The sequence below is a fragment of the Pezoporus occidentalis genome, unplaced genomic scaffold (assembly GCF_034315485.1).
Source record: "Pezoporus occidentalis ecotype Australia unplaced genomic scaffold, CSIRO_AGI_Poc_V1 ctg48, whole genome shotgun sequence".
Taxonomy (NCBI): Eukaryota; Metazoa; Chordata; class Aves; order Psittaciformes; family Psittacidae; genus Pezoporus; species Pezoporus occidentalis.
In genome coordinates, this window is record NW_026915813.1 from 7257881 (window position 1) to 7281132 (window position 23252).

Sequence of the window (23252 nt, forward strand, 5' to 3'; positions counted from 1 at the left end):
TAGTGTACTTGGAAGATTAATGTTAGTGCTCTTGTTCATTTCCATAGTTACTTGATGTCAGTAGAGAGGTAAAAAGAGTAAGTTTACTTCCCATTCTCTGAATGGGGAAAAGAAGTTTGAATAAAAGTTTGAACGGCAAAGTGAAATGAAAAGGGTGGGCTTGAAAAGAAGACTGATTTGGGACATGATGTGAGAGAAAAGTTATGCCTACAGTGCAAAATGGGGAAGTGAAATTAATATATGCAAGGCATCAGAAAACAAAATACATGAACATAATGGAATAAAAACTACTAGCTAGAGAAAATACTGGGAAAAGAATTACTTGAACAAGTAAAACTTGCTGCTACAGCAGGTGATTATGGTGTGACTAATGCTCAGTCAGGTTTGCAGTGCAGTGTGATAGGGAAATACTAATAAAATAGAGTTTGTCCTGAACTGAATTAGCAAGGTTTTTTTGTTTTGTGAATTAAAATGGCAACTTGATTGTATATCCAGAGTTCCAGTACAGTGCACCTGAAACAGTGCTGACTCTTGGATAGTAAAATAAAAAAAGGAACTTTGTGAGCATTCAGATATAATGATGCATAATTTATAATTAGGATTTAAAATTATATATATTTAGCTTGTTTAATAACCACTGTAAGAATAGAACTGTGATACATTACTGTATCCTTTTGTTATCCATCAATCTGCAAATTTTCAAGATGTAAACAAAGAAGAGGTCTAGAAATAGTAAATATCAAGAGAAATTCCAGAACAGTGAAATTCAGGGAAAACCTATGCAAGGAAAATAATGCAGTCTCTGTCATCTCTCACAGGTAACCTTTAAATGTCTGAATTGGCCTGTTTTTCAACATGCCAGTGAAACACAAAAGTTTGAAATAACAGCAGTCATCACTTGTACAATGTCTGTCATTTAGTACAAAACCATAGATAATGTGTTTCTTGCACTTTCAGTTGAGCTGTCCTAACATCAGAAAAAGCAAAAGGCCTCAGTCTTTTCTTCTGCAGCATCGTTACTGATAGTTTTTTTACTTCAGATTGTGTTGTCAGTAGAGGTATCTCTATCCAGTTTGCAAACATAAGGAATGAATAAACCAGGTGAACTATTAAATGGTTCGTTTTTTCATGTGTTGTTTGTATGTCTTGAGTTTTGCAACATGACTAAAAATCTGGCATCCTGAATGCAATTGCTGCTACGGAATATACCTGATTTGTAGAAGTATTACAGTGGACTGTGCCTTCTAGTCATCAGTGATGGAAGTTTAAGAATGTAAAAGAGGCTAAATGTAAACAGGGTTGATTTGTTGTTTTTTTTTTCCCTCCTGGTAACTTCTTTGCTGCTGATAGGGAATGGTTTAGGTTTTCCTGAGAATGAGGTTATAAAAAATCGGTCATTATGCTTAGTAGAAGCTAATGGAGTTCTGTGCCAGACTTCTGTTTAATCTTTTGAGTCCATTTGTGCTTTAGCCTTCACAATATCCTCTAGCAATATGTTTCACAACTTAGTTATAACCAGGTTTGTAGAGCAAGGGAAAAGAGTTTTATTCTAAAATGAAATTTTCAGATATTAGGTCTATTTTCCAGTTCCGGTGTTTGCAAGGCAGAGAACAGCCATCTCTTTTTCACATTTTGCATATTTTATATTAGTTTCCTACATCTTTGTCACTTTTCTCTTGTGTGCTCACTTTCACTAAAAGCTGAAGTGTTTTAGCCAATTGCATATGAAAACTGTTGATCATCCATATTGACTGTTGTGGTGTGTTTTATTACTCTCTGTAATTTTTTTCCCCTGTGTTTTCAGTTAACAGCAGGCAGTTTTCAGGACTGTGTTTGTGGCAGAATAATTCTGTGACATAGTAATGTTTGTGTTTCCTATTCCTTTCTTAATCTTTCTTGAATTCTAACTTGTTTAGCTGTTGCTATTGAGCTACGGGGATTTGTTTTTTTTACTGGATGTGTAAGAATGCAATGTCAACCAACCTTACTCATGTACTTATTGGATACTTATTTAAATAATTTGATTTATAGCATTCCTGTACAAAGTCACATTCTTTTTTACTAAAATAGAGTTTCCCTTATGAAGACGTCTAGTGATGGAAGTGGTTTGTGGGTCAGTTAAGAGTTCTTAGTTCTGAGGAATGTTTATGGGATCTTTGAAATTATTTTGAGGTGGTACAGGAAAGTGCTGTTCAGTGACATGAAGGCTAGGGTACATAACCATCAATTGGGCATCAAAATAACATTACTGAGGAAAAAGTAGCTGAATTTAATTCAGAGATAGTAAAAAATTGGACTTTCGGTAAATATGACTGTGTAATTTATTCCTGCTTTGCTCCTCCCCCTAATGTCTTCCAATACTAAAAGGGGGCGTACAAGAAATCCGAAGAGGGACTTTTTACATGGGTGTGTAGTGATAGGACAAGGGGGAATAGCTCTAAGATGGCAGAGAGCAGATACAAATTAGATGTTAGGAATAAATTCTTTACTATGAGAGTGGTGAGACACTGGCACAGGTTGGTCAGAGAAGTTGTAGGTGCCACATGCCTGGAAGTGCTCATGGCCAGGTTGAATGGGGCTTGGAGCAACCTCGTCTAGAGGGATGTGTCCCTGCCCATGGCAGAGGGGTTGGAATGAGATGATCTTTTGGGTCCCTTCCAACCCAAACCATTCTATGATTTTATGAATAATAAAAGATCTACCAAATCTAGTTTGCATAATGTCTTGGAAGGTTCATGTTGCTAAAGGTACCTTTTGTACAGGTTCGCAAGTTGATTACAGTGACATCACTAACTTTATTTTGAATGGAGGAGGCTAGGGAAAATTGGCATGTTGAAGTATAAAGGTGGTGCACTGAGCATCAGATGATCAGGGTTTACCCTGTGCATCTCCAAAATGACTCAGTGCTTCAGCTCTGTCTCTGAAGAATGGGGATTTTGGTGTTCTTTCCTGTGTGGTATATTCAGGATTTGACTAAAGGAAGATAGGGTGTTTATTTCTCTAAGTAATGGCTTCTTTTTTGTGTGTAGATGCCTCTATTATTAGTAAAGTTTTTTAGGCAGCAGTAACTGTACATGCAAGGGGAGCAAATCATCTATGCTCAGAGTTCTGCATGGCTAGAGTAGCCTTATGGGAGTGTAAGATTTTGTCTGGGTGTTTTTTTTTCTGTGTTAATGTGGTTTCTGATGTACTAGTGTCCTCATCTTGGATGGGATCTCTTGGCCATGGTACAAGCAAATGTGGTGTGTGGTGTGTACAGTGTCTCCTTTGCTCCAAAATAGGCACATCTTAATTTTTTTCTTGGTGAATTAAAATGTGGAGAGGGATTGAAACAAAGACTCTAGTTCTACTCCAGATCAGGCAGCTAATCTATAGGGATGTTGTAAATTATTGCTTAAAGATAATCTGTTGTCTAGTCAGTGAGTCACAGACAGGTGAATCCTCTGCCAGATTTAATGATCCTAGGTCTTCAGGGGAGAACAGTGAGGTGGGATGCACACACAAACTCATGTTGTTATCTGGGGAAAACCAGAGTCACAGGGTGTGCTTGGGAGATGACACTGGGTTGATCCTGGAAAGATAAGCAGATAGGCTTTGGGATATAACTTTCTGGCTGCCAAATGGCAAAGCTGTTTCAGTTTTCTTGTGGCCTTTCTGCATTGCAAATATGATAATGCAGTGATACATACCACAGTGGAAAACAGAAATGAAGTACCTGTCCCATAGACCTCAAAATTGAAAAAACATGAAAATGAATCTTGCAGCAAAAATTTTGGTTTCATTGTTTCATTTGAAGTTAAAATAAAGCCGAACAAGTGAACAGTATGCTAACAATAAGTACAATGTGAAAGGAGCTTCTGTCTGGTTGGAAATGTAAATTTTCATTTCATCATTTAAACTGAAAAGAAATAATTTGATTTCATCTTGCTTATCCATTTCTTCTGCATAGGAAAGACTGCCAGTATTTTAGAAGATTAATTTCTCAAGTTGTGAAAAATAACTTCAGAATTTGCTGAATGTTCTTGTCACTCTTTTCAGTGTTGTTCTGCTCAACTGCATAGTGCCGCTAGCTTTGCATTTTTACTTTGGGCATTTCTGGAGTTACTCACATGAAATTGGAATACATCAAATCATTCCACCACCAGTTGCTGTAGAGTTCAGGACAGATCCTCAGCATCAACAGTGGAATTTCTCATCACATCATTTAATGATGAAGTACTTCTTGTCCTAGAGAGCCTCCAACACTGTTGTAGGGCAATATTAGGAGAGGGGAGGGTTTTCACTATCCTGGAAGTGTAAAGGCAAAGATATGACCACTTACAAAAGAGTTTGCCAAGTCATAGAGATGTTTATGAACATCGGCAGCAGAAGCAGAGTCTTTTATGCCTCAGCTTATTTTTAGATAGAAAGGTGTTAAGCTAAATCTACCTCTATGTTTTGTCCTTTCCCTTTTTTCTTTTGTGTTTTTTTTGTTGTTGTTGTTGTTGTTTTTTAACTTCCCCCTTTTCCTTATTTAGCTGTGGTTGTACTTCCGTGCCAGGTTGGTGTACATTGCAGCATACAGCCTTTCTTTTTTTCAGGTTTTTTACCTGGTCATTTTCCTTTAATCTGAGGGTGTTTTTGTTAATGAAAATGTTTCTGTCCTGTGTAAACTCAGTGTCTTCTATAAATAAATACTTTTGTGGAAAGTCTTAACTGCGTGGAAGGAGCACCCTCTCTGTCACGAGCAGTGTTAAAGCTCTGCCTCAGAACACATTATGCCTTATGGCTAAAAAACCAAGTGTATGACAGGGTATTTCTGGATCATGCTTGGGTACATTCCACGAGGGAGATTTTCCTTAACAATTTTGTATCAGCACATATGAAATATGTTGTCATCCTTTTTGTGAGAAGTCACTAAGGACAAGCAAATTTATGAGGAATTGTCCTCATGGGAAGCATTCACTATGATTTGTCAGCTTGGAGATAAGTCTGTTGATTTCTGTATGGTGGTAATAATTGGTTTTTGTTGGCACTTCTGGTCAGTGCTGTGCCAAAGATCCCTTGGCTATTTACATAACTGTGATATCTGAACTTTTCAAAACTGATTCAGAGAGGAAGTAAATGTGACTTTAGGAAAGAAGGTCATCCAGTGTTCCAGATAAAGAAACCCCCCTCTGCTATTGTGGACAAAGCTATTGCTAGGAGGTGGTTGATACTTTAATAGTAACCTTTCCAGGAAATTACAATGAAAAGACATCAAATTTCAATACATTTTCAAAAATTGTAAAATTGGGATAGTATTTCACTGTAAAATTATGACTAAGCACTTTTAAATTAGCATCTTCTTTTTTTTTTCCAGGAAATTTGGAGAGCGACCTCAACCGAAACGGCTCACCAGGTAAGCATCAAAGAAAGTCTGTTTTTAACAGTTTTCTAAAGTTACCCATTTCATTCTCAGAAGGATTTCTAAGTTTAAAAATTTTGGCTTGCTAATAACACTTTTTAGTGCCAAAATTCGGTTGTTGTGTTACTGGTGTCACGCAGCAGGTAGAAGCAAAATGAACACAGTACTGTCAAGGAGTGATCTTAACCAGTTTTTGATGAAACCTGAACAGTCGGAGAAAGCATCAGTTAGTACCATCAAGTCAGACCATTCTGGAAAGTGTTTAGAGTGATTGAAGTACAGTGCCTGATTTGCTCCTGGTCTGCCTGGAAGTATTTACACCAGAATCTGTCAGGTAGTCACCATTGTTGTAGCACAGTCTGTGCGAATGTTTATTACTCGGTGCCACAAACTGCCGACCTAAAGTAGCCACTGAATTTATAATCCACTGCCTGCTTGAAGTACGACAGGTGTGCAATTTTTCAATAGTTCTGTGTGGTAACAGTGCTGTATAAAGACATCACTCTGGCCTGCTTGTATTTTGAATGAAATTATGATGCCTCATGTAAAGCTCAGGGTGGAGAGGAGCATTTACATTTTGTGTTGGGTCCATCTGTTTCATCATGTGCCTGGATAAGCTTCAATGTTAGCTTGTGTATTGTTAAACTTCATTTCAATGCAAAATTTATCTGTACTGACTTATAAGTAATTGAACAAACATTCCTATTTCCCATTGGCCTACCTATTTTCAGGGATATTTAAGGATACTAAATTTTAAATAATGAACTGGTTTCTGTCTTCAGCAGTAGCATCTTAGTATCACTGTGAAGTTACTGACAGAATTTATCTTCTATGATTTAAAAAGAACAACAGAAATAATGACTGTTCAGTGTAAGGTCTTTTAAATAAGTTTTCTATAACTGTAGTGACTCTAAATTTCATGTGCAGGATTTTAACTACTAGATACGCCAGGTACTCTTTCCTGTGAGTAGGCAGCTGGGAACTGCTAGCCATCCTTCAGTGGCTTGTAAACCTTTTCTGTATTGTTAGAGGCTGGAAACAAACAATGCTGAAATGGAAAAACCTTAAGACATTTTTAAGAGTGTGATTGGTTTACATAATGCTACAAAAATGTGTCTATAAACCCTTAAAGGTGTTTAGTTCAATTACTGGGAAATTATTCTGCCTTCTTGCATAAAGGCAGTCCTGTTTGTCTAATAATCTATCATCATGCAAGTTCCAGCAGAACAGCACTATTTTGTTCATACTGTGCTAGTTGGTTTTAGATGTAAACTGTGAGAGTGCTACATTCATAGAGAGTTTTAAGATTTAATAAAAGACGAATGTTTTGTAAGAATTACAATGGTTACGTATTTTCTTTATCAGTGGGAGGGGTCCGAGGGGAACATTCCTAATTCTTGTAGAAGCTTGGATTGTACAAGTCCACTGTAACAACAGACCACTAGAAAAGGCAGAATTTCATCCTCATACAGTGCTAAATAAACATTAACTAGCACCTAGTGTTTGTGTGCATGTGTTGCTGGTGTTTTTTTAAATGATAGTCAAGTCAAAAGATTTTAGTATGACAGATGTTCTTAATTTAGTATGACACTGTTCTTAATAGTATTTTGAATTGTCAGATAACAAGTTTTTAAACCACTTACATCCAACTAATAATATAATGAAATGTATAATAATGATTTCACAATGAATTATGCGTTCTGGTTTAAAAGGTATTCTTAAACAGTGGTTGTACATGAAAGTAAGCCTGCATGCTTCAAGATAGATCTTCCATTTGTGCTTTCATGGATAAACATCGATTTTTACCAATGTCAAATACACATAGATCAAGTTAGTCCAAATTAAAAACAGAAATTCAGGTCTTTGCTCTTGTATCTTGCTGTTTACAGAGATAATTTCACACACTGGTCCCTATCTTATGCAGACATGACAAATGCAAGAATTTACAAAACATCATTAACAAAGCTGGATTGTTGTTGTCCAACACCCCCCACCTACTTGCATTCATTCCCCTGTGAAACTGTCTGTGGGGATTTCTTTTGGAAAAGGCCTTGTAAACAAAATACTGTTTCCATCCAAAATATTCTATCTTTTTTTTTTTCACTGGAAATGTTTGGTTTTCTGGATCTCTCAAAGAGAACTCAACAGTTGGGTACAGTTTGGAAAAACAAACCGGCCCAAAACAAAACAAAAAAACTCAACAACAAAAAAACCCCAAACAAAACAACAACAAAAAACCCCTTTCCTCTGTTGAGTTTCATCTCTTCATATAACTTCCTTAAAATTCATGATTTGTTTCTCTGATTGATGACTTTGAAGACGAGCACATTGGTGGGCATTCAACCCACAAAAGCTCCTCCAGTGACTTAAAAGTGTTCCTGTCAGCACTCCGACACAGCTAAACCCCAGGGTGTTGAATTTGGCATGCTGCTTAATGAACAGTTAGATTATTATACAGAAGAATGATAGGGTGTATTGTTCTCTTACTTCTCTCAAGGAATCACTGTTAGTGTGTTTAAGGTAATTACAGCTTTTATATAACGTCTGTCAGTACAGTGATGTTGAACGATAGAAAATCTAATTCATTTTTTTTTTTTTACCCAGTTGTATGCAGGAAGTAGAGACTTCCTCTAGAAAACCAGATGAAATGATAAGCTGGAGAATCTTTTTTTTTTTTATTTTACTATCTAAGTTGGTTAAGGAGACAATATTCAATTAATAATCTGTGTTCTAATCAAGTATTTGTGGCATGGACTTTAAATGTGGTGTAGTCATTGGCATTGATACAATTTTACATCACAAGCATCTGTTCTGGAAAATGTAGTACTTGTAAAAATGACCACAGACCCTTACTGCTAGCTTCATGCAAGAGAGTTGCTGCTTTTTGCTATGTAGTTGTCTTAAAAACCAAAGCAAACTCATCTTGGTGCTATTAATGGTCGCCTTTTGTGAACTTCAGGTGTTGGGGTTTTTTGTCCTAAAACTTTCTTTGGATGATTATAGCTATAAACAAAACAAATGAATTTTCAAAGCTTATTTTGTCTTTTATTTTTAGGGAAGCAATGCGAAATTACCTGAAGGAGCGGGGTGATCAAACAGTGCTAATACTCCATGCAAAAGTTGCGCAGAAGTCGTATGGAAATGAAAAAAGGTAAGTTTCTATTCTTTCCTGGCTTCCTCTAGAGTTCCCAGCTAGGGAAGCTGTAGCATATGGTCTGGTGCATAGTAGGTGTAGAATTCCTCAGATCATACTATAACTTGAAGAAGTGTAAGCCAAAATGTGTTCCTGAGATCATCTGATTATGTAACAAAAGCTGCAAACCTTTGGCAATTTTATGTGGTGATGCCTCTTCTACCAACAGGTTCTTTATCTGTGCGTGAAGTTTTTCTTACATTGAATTAAAATGGCTCTAATTTTAAATCTTCCATTTTAAGTTTGGAGTAAGCAGGGTGATCAGTGATGGCTATTTGTAGGGGAGGTTTTTCTTGAGTAATTTCAAATTAATATGAAAGGGAAATTACCAGCCTCAGTAAGATATTCTTCTGAATCAGATCTGTTATTGCTTTAAAATAATAACAGGTCAATCATAACCATATTTATGGTTCTTTAACATTCTCTTGTAAAAATAAGTACAGTACAACTTACAATAATAGGTAGTTCTGTAAAGGACAGAATCTGTAAACGTGAAGTTGGATGCTTTTTAGGTAAAGGTGAATTTCCTGCAGTCTTCTCTATGTGATATTTTTATTTAATGACTAGTAGAAGCAAATAGGACGGTCCTTCAGATGCAGATTTCTAGTCCTCATGGTAAAACATAATTTTAAGTATAAACTGTATTTTTCTACCTTCAACTTCACTAAAATAAGAAGTGCAGTATTTGGTTAGTTTTCAGATACTTTTAATAGTAAAACATTTTTTCGTCACAAAAGGCCATGTATTTAGTACATTAATGGTTTTGAAGTTTTAACCTTTACTTTTACACTCACTCATGTCCTGTTACTTCGTTATGTTTTTTCACAGTTTTCTGAGTTTTGAGATTTTAGCATACTTAAACATGAAAGTGTTAGAAAACAGGAATATTAGAATTAAGCCCGCGAAGTTCTCAGTTCGTTGCTGCCAATCTAAATCACACTTCCTGATGTCTGTGAATCGTAGGTGCAGACTATATTTTCAGCTGTTCTTCAGTATTCTGTGCCTGACTGCTTGTTGTTTCAATATGTGTGGTCCTTTCTGTTAGCCCTTTCTTTTGGGCAGGGTCCAGGTTCTGCAGCTCCATGGAACTGTTAATTCAAAGTGCTTTTTAGATCTTTGTGCAATTCTTGATGAGAATCAAATGGGAAGTCAGCAAAACAGGAAGGAGGAAAGGCATGGAAGCAGACAAGTGTGCTGCATATCTGCTCTGTAACTATACAGGCTTCTTGCTCACTGCCAAACGTAAATGCAGAAGTGTTGCAATGCAAGGCCCTACTAATAGTAAATGATAACTTTAACCCTTTGCAGCCCACAAGTTTTATCATGTCAGTATAGAGGTCTCTGATCGTTATCTTGTCGGATTGTGTTGTCATTCAAGAGTTGAATAGTTGACTCATTACTGCAGATGAGTAAAGCATGTTACTCCCAAAAAGTGGGGAGTGTGCCTGCAGATAAGACAGTGATTTTCTAAACAGTGTATCTGTAACTTCAGTTAGTTTGTTCTCCAGGGGCTGCAGCAGTTCATGAGTTCAGAAACATTTTGCAGAGTTTTCCTGTGTATCATTATTTTGGAGAGCAGGTTGCATTGAAAGAAGGAGAAAATAAAAGATAAAGTAGTAATTTTGATTATTCAAAGTTCCGTTACAGTTTGGAAAACTTAAATAAGTGTTCTGAAGAATACTGAGCAAAGCTTCAAATTGTCATTTGCTAAAAGTTTCTGAAAGTGCCTATGTGTAATTGGTAGAATTGCCATAAATACATGTTGCCCTCAATATACGTGTATATTTCACTTGATTCTGTTAAAAATCACTTTGGCGTGTATGTTACCAAAGTACTAGTAATGCTCAATAAACTAGTTATTGGTTTCCCACTGCTTGAAACGATTGCTAACTGACAGTAGGCATTCTTTTACCACTTAGATTTTAGGAGGTGCATTACAGTGGCCTATCACAGCACAGCTGCATTAGTTCATGAAAGGTATCTCAGATTCACCTCTTTAAAAATGGGAGCATGTCAAATGTATCTAGAGAGTTTCAGAACTCAATAGATGACTAGGAATGAAAATGTTTGGATGTTTGTCATAGTGAACTGATTGCCATTCTGGTATGGGTGTGAAATGAAAGTTGGGAATACATACTAGGCTTTCATTATCCTGTTTAAATATTTTAGTTTTTCTTACGATTTAACACACCATTTAAACTGTCTCTGCTGCTGTTCTGCTACTTCCCAGACTGTTAGCATCAGTAATGATGGCATGGATATAATCTGGTTAAATTTTGATCCTTGAAGAATAAGTTAAATTACACTATCTTTGTAACTGAGAAGTCACATTACAAAAGGAATTGTTTCTGAAATTTGTCTTAAATTTCTTAAATTTAAAATATTTCTTACATTTAAGTTCTATGTCTTTCAACATAAAACCTAAAAAAAAACCTAAACAAGCTTCCACCTTTTGGTCTAGTCTTTAAACCTTGTTTGTTGTGAGGTCATGGAAAATATTTATCATTAGTAAATGTTGCATGGCATAATTAAAAGGTTAGCACAATAACTACCTTTCAGTGTTCTGGTGAGGCTTAATAGATGGTGAAATACTCTGTTGAAAACTCAGGGTACATGGCGCAGTCTCATGTAGTGTGGTCTGGTATAAATAGGCCTTACAGAAACGCAATTCCAGGTTGTTGCCATGTGGATGGAGACTTTATGGATTAATTTGAGAGTGTTCTTGGTACTTGCCTGTAAATAACAGTAATGAAAGGATGTCCACTTTCTTCAAGTGGACCACTGTTACTAGCCTTGCTTTTCCTAAAGTTAGTGTTGTTTAGTCTGACAAAGAAGCCAGGAGGTGAGAAGCTCAGGGGTGGACTTCAGTTGAGTTTAAGACTTTTTGCCTAATGTTTCCTGTTGGATGGCTGTCATCTTTCAAAAACATTCAGCTGATACTCAGGTGATGTTTAGTGGTAAGTGTGGATGTTTGTCTGGTGCTTCTTACACTATTTTCATGTTTACCTTTCACTGAGACTTCTCTCTTCGGAGTCTGAACAGTGTGAACACTCAACATTAAGGTCCTGTGTTGTTTCGCTGCATGTTCAGCATGGAATTGCCACTCTGCTCACAGCATAGAAAAGAGGTATTAAGAGAATAAACCCAGTGAGGAAATTGCCTCCTACATGCTTTTCCAGCATTATTTCTTGTACTGAATATTCTCAGCAAGCTCGGAAGAACCAGACACAGCTGCCTTTCCTTCCAGCATGATTTTCTTTTTACTATAGGTCAAATTAATACTTCAGAAGAATTTTTACCTCCTACTTAGTCTTATTTTAGTTTTGTGGTGAAAGGAGAGGTAGGCCCTGTAAATCAAAAGTTTAAGGAAGAGTATTTTCATTTGTTCAGCTGAACATTGTCCTACTTTATTTCCCATCAGTAGTGCTGGAAACTGCTGAAATTATTTTAGGGAGGTGATTTTCTTTTTCTTATTTGCTCATTGTAGTTATCTGAAAGCCAGCTTCTCACATAAACATTTACATTCCTATTTACATCAGAAATATTAATGAGTGAACCGGTTTACAGCAGTCATTTTATACATATCAAAGATAACTTTCTTTAATCATCTGTGAAAATCAGAAATACTCATGGTTTACTCACACTATGTTGGATAGGAAAATTATAATTAATCTCTTCTATACATGAGTTTCTGGGTTTGTAAATACAAAGGAAAAAGCCCCCAGACTGTACTTGCCTATATCTGAAGGTTAGGAGACTGCACATAAGGAACCCCATTCCAGTTGTGGATGTCCAGACTCTTTCTTTCTTGTTTGGTAGTTTAAACCAAACATAAAATTGTCTCAGCTTAAAAAGTTTCTGTCTTTGTTCAGTAAACTGTAGTTTTCCAAAGTTTTTCTCTGTGTTCTAATTTAAAAAGAGCGCTTTAATTGTTGTGGCTTGTTTTCTTTCAGTGGGTTAAAACTCGTTTCTCCTGGGTCTTCATTGCCACCTAGTGGCCATAGCTATTCAAAGGATTTGGTTTAGAGTAAAGCTGTAATGAAAAATTATATGAAAAAGTTTGAGGGTTGTTTTTTCTTTTTCCTTCTGTTCTAACATTAAGAAAAATACAAAAGAGTACATGAGGAAGAAAGGTAAATGTGTGATGTTGGCTTTATGGTGTTACACCTACTTGGAAGACAAGGGGTATGGATTCTTTTTTGCAAAGTATTGCTCCATTAATAAAGGTTGATATTAATTTTTAGTCTGTATATAATTTCTTACTGGAAGTAGCTTATACCTGTTGAGAAGAGAATTAGTGCGTTGCATCTATTAACACTGAAAGGATCTTGCTTTGTCACTGGAGTTCACAAGCTGACTAGCTATATGGTGTGCTTTTTGTGGCAATATGGGTTTGTTTCCAAAAGATCTTTTACTTGAAACTTCCTCTCCAAATAGTTGGGAGTTCGTTCATAACCCCCATTTTAAAAGTAGTATTCACAGAGGACCACCATCATGTTTCCCCTATCTGGGATGGCACAGTAAAGCAGGCCTCCTAAGCAGCGCTTGGGCATGATCACTGCCCTTGCTTGACCCCTTACCAGTCTAATAAACATGTGAGTACTTCTTACACTCTTGCTTGCTTCCCACCTGCACATATATATATCTGTGTATTTTTTCAAATGTGATCACAGGTGTCCGCAGTAGACATTTTCTCAGCCTGATGCTAAAGCAGTTATTTCTTACTTTGTTTCAGTTTTCTACTAAAACATGCTGAAAGTTGCAGCAACCAGGTGACAATTATGGTATTTACATCTAGATGCGGGGCGATAAAGGGCATATAGATTAGATTGGTCCTGTAGAAAGTAACGAGCACCTTGTATTTTAATATGAATCTTTTATTCTTGACCATTGTCGTTGCACTGTCTCCCTCACCAGTAAGTGCTCTTAAGATCATTTTTCCTTTAGAGAAGCATTGGGGAAAATGAGGTCATGTCATCTCTGAAATAAATGCAATTGAAAAGTAGGAAATGCATTCTTGTTTTTGAGATCAAAAAATTGTAGTAGGAACGGGAGGATTTAGTTGGCACATAAAAGAAAGCCATATTGTACTTAAATACACTCCTGCTCAATCATTCAGCATCTTCATGAGGAAAGCTGAAACAGCAGAGGTCAGGTAGTGGAAGATGAGGTGCAAAAGGCATAAGAGCAAGCAAGAAAGGGATATACCGTGTGTGCTGTTTCATAGCATGTATTACTGCTTACTCCTTCTATTCATGGCCATTTAAAAATTTCAGAACTTTATTCTTACAGCAATGAAAGTTAAAACAGTCCGTTACTGTAGAGTAATTGAAAGAGCCTGGTCACCTGTGCCTTGGTGAAAGGCTCCACAGTGGGCTGTTGCTGCCCCAGAGAGGTGCCTCTGATCATGATAGGATGAGGGGTAATGGTTTTAAACTAAAAGAGGGGAGATTCAGGCTGTATGTGAGGAAGAACTTTTTTACAGTGAGGGTGGTGAAACCCTGACACAGGTTGCCCAGGGAGCTGGTGTATGCCTCGTCCCTTGAGATACTCAAGGCCAGGCTGGACGTGGTTCTGAGCAACCTGATCTAGTTGAGGATATCCCTGCTCATTGAAGGGGGATTGGACTAGATGACCTTTGAAGATCCCTTCCAACCCGAGCTGTTCCATGATTCTATGAAGATGTAACATGTATTCCATTTAAAGACTGCAAAGCGATTTATGCTTTGAAACAGACTCCCTCCTTCCTAATGATGAAACACCAAGTGTTTAGGAATTGTTGTCAGCAGTTGTCCATTAAATCAGTTTGTGGAATTGTTCTGTGTGAATCATGTTATGCACTTATAAAAGCAAAACACTGTTATCACTTTCAACTTTTTACTTTCTTTCAGAATTTCTTCTTTCTAAGGGTAGAAATTATTTTATAGAAATGCAGAATGTTACATTGCATATATTGAACTGGAAAGATACTCAGTAACTGCATCTCATGCTGATTTTCTTTGCTTTTTTTAATATATTTTATTTGTGTTTTAGAGAATCTTCAGGCAAATGAAGGGCATGTATGTATAAACTGGAATGCAAAGGGTAGCTGGCCTGAGTAGCTTTGGGTACACAACACTGTTGGTATCAAGAATTTTCTTGAAAGCTATGTGTAATCTTATAACGTGCTCTTCATTTTCAGGTTCTTTTGTCCTCCTCCGTGTGTGTATCTTATGGGCAGTGGATGGAAGAAAAAAAAAGAGCAAATGGAACGGGATGGTTGCACTGAGCAAGAGTCACAACCTTGCGCCTTCATTGGAATAGGAAACAGTGACCAAGAAATGCAACAGCTGAACTTGGAAGGAAAGGTAGAAGAAACATAATAAACCACTCGGATTACTGCAAAAGATATTGTAGCTATATGGTGCATATTTCAAGGAATACTCTTGCTTAATTTTGACAACTTTGTACACAGTAGCAGCTACTACATAAGTGGTTTAAAAAAATCTGTCAAAAATATGTAGGACAATTAATTAGGTAGATTTGGTTCATGGGATCATAGCAGGGTACTAACCTTTAATGCGTAGGTTTGTTGATTCAGTCGGTAAACTGTTAGATTATTTGATAGGCATCAGTGATTAACTCAAGTAAGGTTTTTGGCCCAAACTCTCTGTCCTTCTCTCTGGCTTACGTGAATGGATAATCTTAACAAAGAAGTATTTGAACACCATCTGCTGCCAGAAGTGACCTTTAAGTCACTTTGCATAAAAATACAATTCAAATGACATCTCAATAAATTTAGTAAGATCGTTTTGGGGTTTCTTTTTAGTGATACAAATTACTATTAAAAAATTTTACGATATTTGTGATGATTTAAACAGTTGGAATAGAACTGGCAACGTGTTAATGCTCATTTTAGCTGGTTGTTTTGTTAAGCAGTATTTTATAGCTATCTAGTATTTCCAGCCCAGTCTACTTAGAAATGCTTCATGTGTTGCTGAATAGAGAAAAGAATAAAAGTTCTTTTTGACATTTTTTTTCCTTTCTTTTTTTTTTTTTTTTTTTTTTGGAGCTCCTGTTGTCAGCTAGCATATAGCACCTAGCCACATTTCACATTTCAAACCGCAGTCATCTCCCAGCCTTTCAAGAAAAAATTGGCTGAACACTTCTTCTGCACAGGCAGCCTCTTGTGCATGCCCACTGCACTACCTGTATAGCTCTATGATAGCTCTACTCAAATGTAATTTTTAGTAGTGCTCTTAATCAGAGATGGATTTGACACAGCTATAGTATCTGATCATCTGGTTTCTAGTTCTGATAAGAGTCTTTAGGAAAAGGCACTAAAGTTGGGTGCTAAACTTCACAACGCTAAACAGTAGTCATAAAAGATACCCATATCGAAGAGATGGAAAAAACAGTTTCTGATCTAGTTTAGAAACTATTGCATCAGTTTTCCTATTTTGTTCATAATTAAATATATGTACTTTCTTAAACTGGGTTGACTTGAAAAAACAACAGTATGTTTTCACCTACAGAATTATTGCACTGCCAAAACATTATACATATCAGACTCAGACAAGAGAAAGCACTTCATGTTATCAGTAAAAATGTTCTATGGCAATAGTGATGACATCGGTGTGTTCCTCAGTAAACGGATCAAAGTCATCTCCAAACCTTCTAAAAAGAAACAGTCACTGAAAAATGCAGACTGTAAGTATTTTACACTTCTTTATGCAGCAATTCATTTTGCCTCCTGCTGATTTTTTCTTAGGTGCTCTTATGACTACAAAGTAAATACAATTTTCAATTTCTGTTTTTCTGATGTATTTCAGACTACACTGAGTTTTATATGGTCACAGATAATTATTTAGTAAATATAAAATGTCCACCAAAAAAACTATTCTTAGGAGTGAATCCTGGTAGACAAATGCATAAAGAATGCTCTACCTTAGCTTTCTAAGTTGTTAGATCTCTTAAGCTGCCTGATGTAGTGCTTAGGATGGTCTGAGCAGCTTCAAAGAGATAGCTTTCAGATTGTAATAAATGAATAGCATCACATTAGCCAAACTGCACTTCATCGTATCACAGCCACCTTCTTACTATCTCATGCCATTTGCATGTTGTTTTTATTTTTAATATGTTTTGCATGGTTCTTTTATGTAATTGGTCAAGAGAAAATCTGGTGATATTTCATCCAGATTTATTTGCTTACTGTGCTTTTTCAAGTAAAGATATCTCTGGTGCTAATGTATAACTGGGAGCAATTTTGCTTTTCCCTGAGTTTTTGCCTCCATACCACTGGAGCACCTCAAGAGATACCCTTTTTGTTTTTTTTTTTTTTTTTTTTTCCTCTCTCTCTTCACTAGTGCTTTAAAAGGCTCTTCCATCTGTGTTGGCCTGGAACCCATTTCACCTATGGAATGTGGATCTCGGGGCACTAGCTTGCCACATGACTAAAGGCAATCTGTTGCTGTGCAGTTCACGCCCATGGGTTCAGAGTATGCACTGTTGACTTTGTTCAGACAGCTGGTTTTGATGGACAGTGAATATGAACCAAGCATTCTTTGATAGTAGATATTAACCAAGTAGAAGAAACATGCCTGTTTCATAGCGAAATGCTAGTTGCAGATTTTTTCAGGGGAGTGGATTTAGCATTTCTCTGTTTCTTGAATGATAAGTAAGTTCAGATATGAGAAAATGTCAAGTTGCATGCTTATTAAAATTTTACATAGTTATGTCTGTCTTCCTTTCAGTTGATTGTGATTCCTATGAATAATTTCTTTATACTTCATGTATACTCTGAATGATCGCTGAAAGTTGGAGTACTTCACAAGGGCAACTTAATGCTTAAGCTCAAATAATCAGTTGTTGGAGAACTAGGAACAGGAGGAGTTTTCAGCTGGCAAGCACTGGCCTGTTTGGCTAAGTGGCAAAATTCTGTGGAGTAGCATGCCTTTGGAGAACAGCCCACTGTATGTTCCCCACTTGTAATTTTGTGATTTTTTTTTTTTTTAATCTCTCATGAATATAAATATTTTCTAAATTTACCAATGGTTGAGAAGTATTTCTTAATTTCATCAGTTTATTTTACTGTATTTGTGAGGTTTTGTCACTTTTTTATGTACTAATGAAGTAATTTTATAATCTCAAGTCTGTATGTGTTCCTTGCAGTATGTATTGCGTCAGGGACAAAAGTGGCACTATTTAATAGACTTCGATCCCAAACAGTTAGCACCAGATATTTGCACGTAGAAGGTGGTAATTTCCATGCCAGTTCACAGCAGTGGGGAGCATTTTACATTCACCTCTGTAAGTAAAAATGAAGCAATATATATTTTTACCTCCCTCCCTCCATCCCCACAAATAAAGGTTCTGCATTTTTTTCCTGCATATTAATTGCTCATATGTGGATTTGTTTGTTACTGACTGTATATTTGATGTAATAGTGGGATGTTAAATGTTCCTCCTATTGGAGTAAACAGTGGATAAAACAAATAATGTGAAAATTCCTGTTTCATGCAGTGGATGATGATGAATCAGAAGGAGAAGAATTCACAGTGAGAGATGGCTATATACATTATGGGCAGACTGTCAAACTTGTATGCTCAGTCACTGGCATGGCACTCCCAAGACTGGTACAGTTTAATTTCTCCAATGCTGTAATTAATCTGTAGATTGCATAGAGTGTGTAATTGCATAGTTGAGCTTGTGTTGTTTACAATATTTGGCTTTATTTTTCCTTTTAGTAATATATGTTTTATATGGAAAATGGCATTCAATTTAATGAAAGTGTATTTTTGTATCTGCAGATTAATTCTGTAAGCAAAGAACAGCTTGTAACGTAAGTGTAGGGAACTTCTCAGAATTCAAACCTGCCAAACTAGGTTAGTTTGCAAGCTGTCCTTAAGAATATGTCTATTTTAAAATAGTAATGTAAGCCCCAGTGTAGCAAAACAGTTTAAATATTGATATAAAATAGCTGAATAAAGTCTTTGCAGCCAGCAGTGCTATTCCATTTGTTGAGTTCAGCACAGCTTTAAAAATGCTCTTCCAACTTGAATCTGAAACCACTTCTGTGTACTTCTAAGGATATGTAATGATATCAATATCAGCTTGCAAAAGCATTTTGGACATTTATTAATACTGTCCGTTTTAAATACGGAACATTGAAAATGCCTTTGTAATTACTTTTTTTAGAAAGAGACAATTTCAGCCCTTGTCTTTGTCACAGATGCAAAATTGATTATAACCAGTTATGGTTTGTGAACCTAACAAATCATTGCTGTAATGGTTTTTATAAATAAATTTAAGTATAATTACAGATTTATTTTTTACCTCCTGTTTATGCACTTAATATTAGCCTAAGTGGAATTTTATGTGACTGATACTAAACAATGCTTCATATGCAGTCCTCTGTGAAATTGTGGTTTGCAAGCCCATTATGAACTTCATACGAGGCTTTGCTAATTCCACTTTTAACTAGAAACGATTTTTAGAATGTGCCAATGTAAAACCAACCTTCCCTGCAGGCAGGTTTTTGTTCCCCTTTCCAGACTTATTTTACTAGGACTGTGTATGAAATTCTCTCCTAATATCAAATTTAGCTAAAAAAAAGAGTAAAACTGCTCAGAGTAAGTAGTATAAAATGATCACTTGAATAGTTGTTTTATTGATCACATTATTTGACAGAAAAATCCAGACCTGGTTACTATTGATCTGGTTCAGTGCACATGACACTTACTAAGAGGATCTCACTTTATCTGGGGGCTTCATGATAATATTTTCTTACTGCTGAAAGGAGATGCCATCATTTATGATTCCAGAAACCTTATTTTAGGTAGAAATAGATTAAAACAAATTAGGCTAAAGGTTCCTGTTTTGTTTGCTATTGGGAACATTCGTCTTGCGCTTTACAAGATTGATTGAGGGTAATGTGATTAAAAGGTAACTTGCAGACATTTTATAGGTTAATGCAAAGAACTTTGAAGAAACAAGTTAACCTTGAAACTTATATTGCTAATAATGCCATTTATTATCATTAGAAATTCCAGAGGACATGGCTGGCTTTCTGATTGTCGGCTTAGAAATCTTCAAGCACTTTGGCTGCTGCTTCTGCTGATGTTGCATAAAATGAAGTATTAAACCTTTTTCTAGAAGTTGAGTTTAAATTCCAAGATACAGACTTCCACTGTCTGTAAGGGAATAACTTTTTTAATTTTTAAAAATAAATTAGTGTAACAGCTCTGAATTAAATCAGCAGCTACTTTTTCACTGAGCTGTCAGATGTGAGGAACAGTTGTTCTTTGCAGTTGTCTTTAAGTAATAACGACCACCTATTGTTAAGATATACTGTGATTGTTATGTTTGCAAAACTGTACTTAAGGACATCTCAATACCTGCAAAGTAAATATTTATTTTCAGCTGTTCTCATTCAGCAACTAGTCTGCCACAGAATGTTATGGATGCTATCAGTGATGGAAGATTCTGTAGAAGTCTGTTAATGCTTGACCTACTGCTTGTTTGTACCATGAAATGGAACAAAAGTAGATTTTGCTGAAGCATCAAGTTTTTTCCCTACTCTTACTCAAAAAAAGATATATATGCAGGCAGCACACTGAAGATGTAGTATTGAGTGTCACTTCAGTGTTGTGTTCTTACTTCAAAAGCATTGAGAATGATGAATCTAATGTTGTATTAAAACAGGAGGCGTGGAAAATTTAAAAAAAATACTAACAGTACATATGTAATCTCCAATGGAATGAAGTGCAGAAATTGATCTAAATATGTGTGTACAATTTTCCTTCACAGATAATTCGAAAAGTAGATAAACAAACAGCGTTACTGGATGCAGATGATCCAGTATCGCAGCTCCATAAATGTGCGTTTTACCTTAAAGACACCGAGAGAATGTATTTGTGCCTTTCCCAGGAGAGAATAATCCAATTTCAAGTGAGTTGTTTAAAACGGGGTTGAGCTTGGAAAGATCTGTAGTTCCTATCCTTCTTACACATTTCTCTTGCAAGCAGTTTTCAGTGCTTTTTTTTTTTTTTACATGATCATAGCAAAATGAAGAGTCCACATAAGAATACAGCTTTGATCTTCTTTTCATCTAAACTGGTAAATTCATGCTAGTTGAAGTTTATCTGACATTTTGAAGCATGAAAGTTATGGTTACATATGTAGATATTCTTATAGCTTAATGGAAGAAAACAGAATTTAGGTATTAAAATTAGAATTTTTGAGTCCCATTTTTTTCTGTACCTGTGTTTAACCTATACACAATTTTCTTACTGGTTGCTAGGTGATGGAATTAGTCAGAAAGGTGTTGTTGCTATAAAAAACACTTTGTCAATGTATTTTCCATGTATGCATGTATACTAATTTAGTACTATTTACAGGGAGACAGTGGAAGTTTGACTAATTTGCAAGGTTGTCAGTTCAGCTTCTCTCCCATGTCTGCACAAACACTGAAATATGAATCTATGATTCTATAAGATTGTGTTATCTATCATTTTGTGGATGTTGAAGAGCTCTCTAAAAAGAAAAACAAAATCTTGGCCTTATGTAAATCATAACTAATGGAAACTTATTAGACTTGGAGTCTGTAGGTGTTTTAGTCACTTTGCATTATTAAAGGAAGCTCTATTTTAAATAGCTGCTTGTAGTTGGTATAGTTTGTTGGTTATTGGCTGTTGAATAATGTTAACACTTTGAAAGCTGAACTGAAATAAAACCCAATAATAAACAGAAGGTTGGAAACGTGACAGTATCACAGGTGAGAGTTACAGTGTTCTCACAAGCTTTAGTTTTCTACTACTTTTGCTGAAATGTATGCGACTGTTTCTTTAGGTCATTTTGTTGCAAGAAATATGTAAGGAAACATGTTTTTGGAATAGACATTGTTACTTGCTGAGTTGGTTTTTAGCTCTGTGACTTGACTAATGAGTCTACAGGTCATATTGAAAACTTTTCTTTCTTTCTAAGGCCACTCCATGCCCAAAAGAACCAAATAAAGAAATGATTAATGACGGAGCTTCTTGGACAATCATTAGCACAGATAAAGCAGAATACACATTTTATGAGGGGATGGGACCGGTCCATGCTCCTGTGACACCTGTGCCTGTTGTAGAAAGTCTTCAGGTAAGTTGGTTGGTTTTTATTTTAATTTTTTTTTTTTAATAAACTCTCTTATGTGAGATTATTTTTGTCATGCAGATTTAACCTGCATGGTACCATTGTGGAATACTGTAGGAAAGCATTCTTACTTGCTTTATAAATAGGAAACTTACTTTTATGTTGCAACAAGTTTTCTTACCTACATTTCAGAATACATGAGCCTGTCCATCATAGGAATAATATTGTTCTATACATTAAGTATTTTATTTCTTAGAGTACTTTGGTAGTAATATCCTTAGGACTTCTACTTTTGTTTGATCATTTAGAAATTGATTTTGGCTCTTAAATCAACCAACTATAGATCAGACAGAGCCAGACAGATACCTTGTTAAGAAAATAAGCTCTCCTAACACGTTCTCCGAAAGATTGTTTGTTCTTTGTTTTCAAAGCCTTATTGACTCCTGTTCTGAGTAGCCACTATCAAAACTTGTAAGCTCTTTCAGGATATCAAATTAATTGGCAGTATCTTTTAGATGTGTTACTTCTTTTACAGCTCAGTTGTGTAGGTATTTCTTTCAGTTTTATCCAGGTGACAGAAACAACACTCTTTACAGCTCCTATATGCCTGTGAATAATTTTTCTTGTTTTGGTTTTCTTCCTTAGAAGGGGGTGTATATTTTTTTTAATACTTTTTTACGTTGGATTTTCTAATTTTTTCTATTCAATTCCTTTCCAGTTGAATGGTGGTGGGGATGTAGCAATGTTGGAACTTACAGGACAGAACTTCACTCCAAATTTACGTGTCTGGTTTGGGGATGTGGAAGCAGAAACCATGTACAGGTACAGTATTTTCTACTACTTTTATGGTGACTGCATTTTACTGGATGCTTTGAAGAACATATATTCACATGTACACACTGAAGCATATACTTTGTGCCCTGCAGAGAGGGATCTGGGAGTGCTGGTTGACAGCAGGCTCAATATGAGTCAGCAGTGTGCCCTTGCAGCCAAGAGGTCAAACTGCATCCAGCTGGTCAGAAGAGGTGATTATTCCACTGTATTTAGCATTGGTGCCACCTCACCTTGGGCACTGTGTGCAGTCCTTGGCCCCACAGTTTAAGAAGGTTATGGAGGTAATTAAATGTGTCCAGGGGAGGGCAACAAAGCTGGTAGGATGTAGGCTGGAGGGAATGTCCTGTGAGGAGCAGGTAAGGACTCTGGGCTTGTCTAGTTTGGTGAAAAGAAGGCTGATGGGTGACCTCCTCTCTCTCTCTAGCTTCCTGAGGAGAGAAGGTGGAGAAGGAAGTGCTGAGCTCTTCTCCCTGGTATCATGTGCCATAATGCATAGGAACAGTTCAAAGCTGTGTCAGTTGGGGTTTAGACTGGACTTTAGGGTACTTTACTGAGAAGGCAATCAAACACTGGAACAGGCTTCCTTGAGAGGTGGTTGGTTCCCCATGCCAGTCAGCATTTGAGGCATTTGAAAAACACTCTTAATAATTTGCTGTAACTTTTGGTCAGCTCTGAAGTGGTCAGGCTGTTGAACTAGATCTGTTGTAAGACCCATCCAGCTGAACT

At 36.3% G+C, this 23252-nt stretch overlaps 1 protein-coding gene across 6 annotated transcripts in view; it reads left to right on the top strand.

Moving 5' to 3' along the window:
* The window catches only part of RBPJ (recombination signal binding protein for immunoglobulin kappa J region), a 140456-nt gene that overhangs the window by 112933 nt on the left and 4271 nt on the right, over positions 1-23252 (top strand). For 4 of the 6 annotated variants that reach the window (XM_062636535.1, XM_062636532.1, XM_062636531.1 and 1 more), the window contains 9 exons: positions 5342-5380; positions 8442-8537; positions 14761-14926; positions 16094-16268; positions 17730-17867; positions 18081-18193; positions 20367-20507; positions 21543-21698; positions 22411-22514. In XM_062636535.1, coding sequence (XP_062492519.1) covers positions 8449-8537; positions 14761-14926; positions 16094-16268; positions 17730-17867; positions 18081-18193; positions 20367-20507; positions 21543-21698; positions 22411-22514 — 1082 coding nt within the window. In that variant the 5' untranslated portion in view covers positions 5342-5380; positions 8442-8448. Of the gene's footprint in view, positions 1-5341; positions 5381-8441; positions 8538-14760; positions 14927-16093; positions 16269-17729; positions 17868-18080; positions 18194-20366; positions 20508-21542; positions 21699-22410; positions 22515-22618; positions 23244-23252 lie in introns of those variants that run through there. The other 2 variants (XM_062636536.1, XM_062636533.1) reach the window with 2 other exon arrangements.